The 9,371-nt window shown below is 32.5% G+C and overlaps 1 protein-coding gene across 1 annotated transcript; it reads right to left on the bottom strand.

Moving 5' to 3' along the window:
• Positions 1-1,204: 1,204 nt before the first annotated feature.
• On the bottom strand, positions 1,205-9,058 carry LOC134263248 (uncharacterized). The gene is made up of 6 exons (XM_062745563.1): positions 9,005-9,058; positions 8,787-8,912; positions 2,893-3,019; positions 2,761-2,798; positions 2,074-2,145; positions 1,205-1,898 (listed from the first exon to the last, which is right to left on the bottom strand). The coding sequence occupies exons 1-6, from the start codon at positions 9,027-9,029 to the stop codon at positions 1,474-1,476; spliced, it is 813 nt and encodes a 270-aa protein (XP_062601547.1). The 5' UTR covers positions 9,030-9,058; the 3' UTR covers positions 1,205-1,473.
• Between the last annotated feature and the right edge of the window lie 313 nt (positions 9,059-9,371).

Raw genomic sequence — 9,371 nt, 5'->3', positions numbered from 1 at the left:
AAAAACGAGTTGATTAATTTAAAAAATATATAATAAATCATATGAATATGTTTTAGCTAGATAATAAAGGAGTTACTGAACTTATATTGGTGAATATTGGCACTCGTTGGCTGTACAAATGCCCTTGCAAGCCCATGTATTTGTTAAGAAAGCGCGTGCCAATATTAACCATTATAAGTTCAATAACCGTATATTACTGAAGTTTTTACATTCTGATATAAGAATTGTCTTTGTTCAACGTGAATGTTCAGATCTACTCACTTCTTTCCTGTCGCCCCAATCTCCAGTTTAAATGCACAAAGCACAAAACTATGTGGATCCATGTATACATAATTTTATTTTTTAGATTTTGTAGTCCTGGTTATGCCTTTTTATGTTGTGTATGCTCACAATGACTACATGCGTTCATCTGGTATTTGTTTATCTTGTATATCGTAGAGATGTTTTCCCACAACATTCTGTATCTATTGTAAAACAGATACAGTGTACATGGAATGTATAATTTAACAAAAGGAAATGAAACATATGATGAACGAACAGTATTCAAGATCAAAAGTCCATAAAACAATGCTAATAGGAGGAGAGCAAACACGGACCTCCAAAACATCAGAGATAGGATCAGGTGCCATCGAGGAGTGAGCATATCCTGCTGACTGGTCACACCCACCGTGTGCTTTTTGTCATGATCGGAAATAACAGAAAAATCCGTCGTCAATTCGGTGTATAGATGATTGACAAACAATTAGTATGAAAAGCGTTAGTCAGCATTTGACTCAATGAAAAATTGTATTTGCTGACAAGGTCATTGTATCGACCATAGAACTCACGAAAAATGACTTTAAACGAGACTGCTGGTATTCTTATTTCATCAACTTGTTTGTCAATAATTTATTTCGCTTTAGAAATTGTTCATAAGTAGAGGATTCTCTTGCGTATCGAATCAACTGAGATATATAAAACTCATTTTCTCCTAAATTTCTTAAACATTTTTCATATTTATACGCACCTACTTATTCAAAATTAGGACTTCCTAATTATTGCTAAGCGGCTGTTCTACTTAATTAAGAATGAATTTCCTTATTCTACATTCAATAAGATTTTTTTTAAGGGAGCCGACTGGTGTTTTATTGAGTGAAAACTACAATATAGAAACTTTATTTTTATACTATATATAATATACATTGATCTCAGTGTATATGCCAAGTTTGGGGAAAATCTACCGTCCAGGTATTTTTAAGGGACCTTCTCAAAAACAAGTACATTTACTATAAGATTATATAGTAAAGTGCTCACTTTCTCACTTTAAAGGAAATAATACAAATACTGCGATAGACTTTTTACTCAAACTATAATATATGAGTCGGTTTTTTTTTATTCCCTTTAAACTGTCAACAAATATGTTAAATTTTCTAGAAGAAAGATTTCCCCACCAACCCAATTTTTTACCCTGAGTCGGGAGAGAACACGCAAACATTATCTGAAATTTGACCTCATCGAGAAGTAAACGTTCTGAGCCGCAGCTGATTGTGCTGTTGAAGGAGACTTCTTTTCAAATTTTAGACAGTTATAGATTCCAGAACTTTCACTACATCCGCTATATTCATTTACTTCTAAAGAACTCGGGTAAGTAAACTCCTCTCCCCTTTCATTTTCATATTTCGCTGAAGAAATCGAGTAAGTAAACTTCTCTTCCCTTTCATTTTCATATCTCGCTGAAGAACTCGAGTAAGTAAACTTTTCTTCCCTTTCATTTTCATATCTGGCTGGTATTTCAGAATGTGCGTGTGGAAGTGGAGAACAATACAGATATTCCGAAATTGGATCACCAGGCAGGAACGATTCTCTTATGTCGCTGTAGGTGAGATCCTCTTGTTCATTTTGTATTGAGTCTTTATTTTCTATAATAAAAACATAGCTGTACAGAACATATTTGGTTTAGTGTGCAAAAAAGTATAAAACAAGACAATGCGTTCAATAATGTAAATGTAATATATGAAGATGACGGGCAGTATTCAAGTTCAAATGTCCATTAAACAATACAAATCAGGAGCAGCGCAAACACGACAGCTATACCATTAAAGGTGGGATTAGGTGCCATGGAAGAGTAAGCACCCCCTGCCAACCGATCACACCCACTGTGTGCTCCTTTTCATAAGCAGGAATTCATGAAAAATAAATAAAAATATACAAGCAGTTAATTATTATTTTTTGAAAGCATTGCTCCATTTATTTCCACACGCCATTTCATTTTTAGACTTTATTTTAAAAATACCAAAAAATAGCAGAAAATTAAGTGGATTCGTTTTGGGCATTTTTACTGAGGATGTTGAAAGTAAACATCGCTAACAGTTTATTACTCCACATAAAAGACAACACCTTACTTTGAAGGCATCGCAAAATTGTTAAAAATGCTTATCGCTAAATTTCAATGTTTATTTTATAAGGAAAAATCGACGCTTTACATTCAAAAGGTGTGTAACAACTGAATTTATAACACGAAGGACTTTGTGATAAGCCTTTGTTGACATACCGAATAATTTAAGTTTTAGCAAAGCTCAAATTTGGCGATTAGTACCTCAATATTGTAATAAATTTTAGTGAGATGCAATTTTGGCGATTTTAAAGTATCAAGAAAGATGACTATAACAATTGATACAGAATAAAGTTTTATCGACATTCAATTTTAGCGCGATTCAAATCCCTCGCTAATAATGTCCAAATTGAATCCTCACTGAAAGCTGTGTTTATACTATTTAATACCTGTCGCCAAAGGTTCAACTGGTTTCCTAATCTGTCCCCTAGAAATGTGGAATTATATTTTTCATTGACGTTTTTGAAAATCCCATTTCATTTTAAAATAAAATGCAAATATTGTATAAAAACAAGACTTACGATTTCTGTTTTATGTACAGTAGTGACCCAAATACAATCACAGTTAAAACAACACAAACCACAGATATGGTGATTCCGGATATATCTTCAATTGCACTCGTCCTCTTATGGATATTTGTTTGATTATCTATATTGAATTTATTAAAAAAGAAATAAGTACTAATATGGCTTCAAAATATTATAATAGATTAAAGTAGATGATTGAAAAATTATTGTAGAAAATGGCACCAGATACCCTCATGATGCCATTCTATCATTAATAGAATATATATACGAATCTTATTATCCGTGTATCATGAACGTATTTCTTGTCTGGGATTAGAAATTGATCGTATGTATTACAAGCTCTGGCGCATCGAATCATTTGGAAGCATGAGTTTTATTTGCAAATGCCAATGGTATATTTTCTACATGGAATATGGAGATATTGTAAAACGATTAAGATGAATTGTCCACTGAAACAATACAAATAGGGAACAGAAGCAAACACGATCCATGAACACTTAGAAATGGGATCAGATACCATGTAGGAGTGAGCCTTTCGACAGATCCCCCGCCTTGCATTTCTTTTCAAGATCGGGAAAACGAACATTTCCGTAGTCAAATTGATAACTTGACAATTCATATGAAAAACGTATTTATAGCATTTGACTTAATGATGTTCTGTATTTGCTATAAGGGTAAATTTATTATTACTTAAAATGTTGACTTAAAACAAGACGCATGATATTATTGTTTCATTACTTTGTCAATAGTTTGTCTGTTTTGAGAAAGTGTTCCGACAAAGAGCATGCCCTTGTGCTTGATTATCGAATCAACTAGGACACATAACTTCTTTGTAAATATAAGGCCATATTGGTACATGGACAATGTTTATCAAAAATTTAAATCATCACGTTTATCACAAAGATTTGTTGTTAAATTACGCTTAACAACCTTTTCTAAAAAGTGTGCCTAACTCTGTGGTATCTTTTATTTCATATTCACTGGGCATAATAGCGTCGACATATGAACAGAAGCAACTATCTTCAATTGAAAGTAAGGAAAGGTGACGATTGATAAGTAAACGATCATGAAATAACTGGAACCACATAGACCTGCTCAGCAGAGCAAACGTTTGCGAGCGCTCGCCAAAATTCGCCTTACCTCCAACAGATATGTTTGCGATTTCCATAACCTTCAAAATGAAACTACAATCTTGCCCGCAATTCATCATTATGTTTTGATGAATTTTTAAAGCTTTAACAGAGCTGCAAATATCTTTCTATAGTAAACAGAAGAGGGAGATTCCGTTGTACTTTTTTTTAAATATCTCATATCTCATTATATGCGTGATACTAGTATAAATCGAAGAATAAAAATAAATAGTGTTAGTTTATAAAATGAAGTCGAAATATAAAAAAGTCGATGTTTTGCTAATATGTTAGTTGAATGTACCTTTCATTCATATTGAGACGCTACCGCTTGTTGGTGGAGTGCTGATTTTTTTACCAATAATCAGCAATTAATGTATTAACATTGAGGGATGTTTTACATATCAGCAATGGCTGCAAAACAGGACTCAGGTTTATAAATATGGTCTAAAATGTCCAATGCAAGCTACCTTTTTTCTTTTCGTATAAAAGTTTTCAAAATGATTTTGTTTCAAATAAATACACCAAAGAGGTCTACCAATAACGGGACACTATAAGTACCCATGAGAATAGATTCCTAGGAAGACTAGTTTTCAAAACAACGAAATAAACTTAAGTTGTAGACAACGAACAGTGATTAATCTAAGAAAAGTTATGGGGTCCCCCTTTGTTCTGTTTTCAAATTTGTATTAATGATTAATGTTGATTATCCTCTTCTACATCAATTGTTTTTATGTTGTTTAGTATAGGCAATAAAAATTCAATTTTAATGTCATGGAATATAATTTTTCATTATAAAAATGACACCTGTTTCTGAAGTATTTCCTTCACAGAAAGGAAATTATGAGGATAGATGGAATTACCACTTGTAAAACATTAAATGAAATTTCCTCTAATATACAGTTAAATTTAATTATTCTCACAAACTGAGATTATGTTGTAACGTTTGTCAGCTAAGACCATTATTTACTGATCGTGTAATTAATCGAAGTCTTTTTTAAATTCTAATTGTTTTGATATTGCCATTATGTGTTAAATGTAATATTTATACCTCCGTCTTTTACTTCTAATTCAATTCCGATAAAATTCCAAGGTGATCTCTCTCATATTTAAAAAAATTATCTGCCATGAAGTAGATCTTTCAGTTTCTGATTGCCAATATCTTTTTTTTTGGAGACGGATATCCAATGGTCTTTTGGAATTCCCATGGGTGCGATTTGCACCCCATTATAAGAAGACCTATTATGAATTTAATCGAAGCAGAATTTGTTAAAAATCTTATACGTGAATAGATGAAAACACTTTCCGTGGCTTTAAGATTTGCATTGAGATATTACGTCGACGTATTGCCAATTAACAATGGGTATTTTTATTCTTATGTCGATACGATAAATCGTGAGCTTGACGTTAAAGATACTACTGATTCTGACAGACCTATTTAATATTTGGATATTTTACTGGAAAAGACGTTAATGGTAATCTCACAAGAAAGCTTTAAGACCAAAATATGATCATTTTAATTTTTCAACACTTCAACTTTGATAACTTCTTTATCACCTGCACCCGATCCCACCTCTGATGTTTCAGAGGTCCGTGGTTGCTCTGCTCCTATTCTGTATTGTTTTATGGACTTTGATATTAAATACTGTTCGTTATCTCCATATCCTTCATTTTTGGGTTTATATATCTCAGATTTGATGTGCAAGAGCATGCTGTACGTATGAACAATGTCTAAAACGAGGTAAGCAATTGACAAATAAGTTGATAAAACCAGAATATCAGAAGTCTCCTTTAAACTCACCATTTCGTAAATTCGATGATTGATATTATACGAAATACTGACTTAATACTCATACTAATTATTTTAGGCAATTCTTCAATCACCAAATCGTAGACAGATTTTTTCTGTAGTTCTCGATCAGGACAAGAGACAAACAGGAGTTGTAACTGATCTGCAAGGGATGCTCAACCTGACATGGCATCTGATCCCACCTCTGATGTTTTAGTGATCAGTGTTTGCTTTACTCCTAAATTGTATTGTGTTATGGACTTATGAGCTTGATTACTGTTTGTTTCCTTCGTATATTTGACAAGGCATGGTAACGGCTAAATGTGACCCCATTTTGGATATAAAAGTAGAACATGGTGATAGGTTGCAGTTATAAATCTTTACTTGTTTTAAAAGCAGCAATAATTTTATAAAAGTAAATAAAATAATACAGTATGTGTGCAAAAGATTAAATCTGTGGGATACCGCAACTAGAATCAAGTTTATCGACCAACTACAAGCGGATTTAGAACTCGTGAATCTGCGGTATCTTACTCTGCTTTGTGTTCAATTGATCTAAATAATTTTCTTTTGGCAAGTTGTGCGTACTCATCATTCAAGGCATTGCAAACAATGACAGTGCTTCGTTATTCGGGTCAATGATGAATCAAAGTTTAATTTTATTTTAATGAGCTTTTTTTCTTTAAAAAATGTATTTATAAAGTAATTAAAAATTATGAAATGTTCATGAAAGTTAAATAATTTATAAAAATAAAGAGAGTTAACTTTTTGTCAATCCCATGATTGTTGCCAGAGAGATCACTGGAAAGTACAAAAAATATATTGCTTTACGAATTTTAATAAAGAAAATAAAAAAAAAGCTTATTTGGGAGGGGATAGTTTGCTCTAGAATTGCAGCTGGTTAATCCTTATGTTGCGGGTACACTGTGCGATTTAGAAACTGGTACTCCGGAGGAGGCGGTATAAACTGAGACCTTGTGTCGCACACGATTCTTGTATTAAAAGATCTTCCTCTGCTCAATGTCATAGGTATTTATGCCAGTTAGCTATCTAGATTTTTAGACTCTACATCTCAATATGAGTGAATAAATTTCAAATCGACATTTAACAAACAAACAACCAAAAATCAATCAGAATTTCAAATGAATATTGTATCAATATATTCTATATTCTAATTAAACACAATTTATCCAAACATATTCATGAGGAAGAAGAAACTCATTTCAACATTTAGATAATGAAGTATTTTCCCCTCATGATATTATTTATCTCTATTTACTGACATATGTATAAGCGGTCACAATTTTTCCGTGGACATTTGTTACACAGACCTAAAGTGCATTTTGTAAAGTAATAGTGCATCAGCACTTTATATATTAATAACGGTTATTTTCATCCGCATTTATTTCATATATAATGTTTCATTAACCCTTATCGTAAACGTGCCGACTACCAATTCAACTTTTTGACAAATTGGACTCTGCCAAAGTGATTTACAATTGTTTATTCACTGACATTCTATTCACTACCATATTGAAATTTATGTAAATAGCGTAATGGGGTATACAGTAACATGTTTTGATTATTATCATTCTTTAAATAATAGTGGGGCAGTGTTTAGAGCGTCTGCTCTAGAGTCGCGAAGTAAGGAGTCAATCCTTACGTCGCGGGTTCGAATACCACTATGGGACGTGGAGACTGGTCCTTTGGATGAGACCGTATAAACCGAGGTCCCGTGTCGCAGTAGGTGCTGGCACGAAAAAGATGCACAATGGGCCTAAGTGCCGAGTATACGACAAAATTTGCAGCTCTCCACCGGCAAGTGAAGGTGTCTCCATATGAATGAAAAAATTCTCGAGAGAAACGTTAAACAATGTTAAATCAATCAATCAATCATAAATCAAATCGGAGCAGACTGCTCACAAATTAGTTGATGCCAAAAGACTTTCAACAATATCGGTTTAAATAAGCATTCTGCATATACTGTGGGTTGTATAATAAGCACGATTGCAAAAAAGTTATTGATAAGTTGCATTCTGAACCATGTGTGTTTCACATCAATTATAATTTCATTGTGTTTATAAGCCCGTCTTAAGACCTGACGTTTTATGGTATGGCGCTCAGGTCTGATGGTTTATCGGTTCGTCTGTACGTGTGTACGTCTGTCCGCTAGAAGCTTTTTCATGTCCGGCTCATAATTTAATCAATGAGGTTTAAAATAAATGACATCCCTCAGCTGAACATTAATATGGGACTATTTGATCTTAAAGATTAGGTAATTTGGATAAATATGAAAAAAATTTGGTAAGCTCACAATTGGACACTACCAGACCGTAATCGGCCAACTTTGAGAATTAATACAGTCCAGGGAGAAGGTGTGCTGATTTTAAGTAAAAGATCAATGCGACATTAAATATAAAGATTTAAAAAGCCGATTTTTCTTTTTATTTGATAAATTCATAACGCTCACGGGTTATTACTGGTAAGCAAAGGATGCTTACTTCTCATAGGCCCCTAATTCTACCTCTGGTGTTTCCTTGAGGCAGCATTGTGTCTTTTTTACATTTTAAATTAAGTAAATATTTTAAAATATATTTCCTAACCATATACATTTTGAATTATTTCATGTCGGCTTAAAGTTTTAAATTATTGTTTCTGTGTCTTTAAATTTTAAATGAATATTTTCCTATCTAAAGTCGTAAGCTGAACTTTGGACAACTTTTGTTTTGGAAAATATGGGAAAAATCAGGGAAGTGTAGTCATATTTCCAGAAAGGTCCTTCTTCATGCCATATTCTTCAGTGAATTATCATATTCATATGCTAAACTATTGTTAAAGCCAATTTCATAACTTTTTAAGAACATAAAAAATTTAGGGCACAATAAAGCTCAAACCGTACTTCTTCTTTGTGAATTAAATATGACTAAAGGATTTTTGAAACGGATTAATAAAGCGTACCAGTCAAAACATACCTTGGCATCCATATCTTTTATCACAGGTTTGATATTCACTACAATTGCACTTTTCTCGACATCCATGACCGTAGTATCCGTATAAACAGCTGTGTTTGCAGTCCTTCCCCCAAGAACCAATACAGGCTATGTTACAAATATACATACTAGTAACTTATTTTCATCAAATATTAGCACGCATATATTATATTGTATAAAAAGTGACTGAAAAAAATTACCCTTACAAACTCCTGAAATATTCATATAATCCTGACAACATTCCACGGGTCCTGTTTTACTGTAAAATAGTTGTTTAAAGTTTTAATCGATGAATATAATTATTTGGTACATGTAATTATTTATTAAGCTAGCATATGTTTTCTTCAAGTATGGTAGAAGTAATTCACAATTAATTATAATTATATAAATAAATCACATAATCAATGATATAGTTACCTTAATATAATATTATATATAATTTATATACATACTTGTTTATACAAACTTTTATGTCAACAGATGATACAATTGAGAAATAAAATACTGCCAACAGCAAACATCTGCAATACATTATTATAGATCGTAATATTTGTCACGAAGTTTTAC

This window comes from Saccostrea cucullata, unplaced genomic scaffold, assembly GCF_032062105.1.
Source record: "Saccostrea cucullata isolate Sc308-1 unplaced genomic scaffold, CSIRO_AGI_Scuc_v1 ctg1418, whole genome shotgun sequence".
NCBI classification, from domain to species: Eukaryota; Metazoa; Mollusca; class Bivalvia; order Ostreida; family Ostreidae; genus Saccostrea; species Saccostrea cuccullata.
Note: the sequence above shows the minus strand (reverse complement) of the source record. Positions and strands in the feature narration are given on the sequence as shown.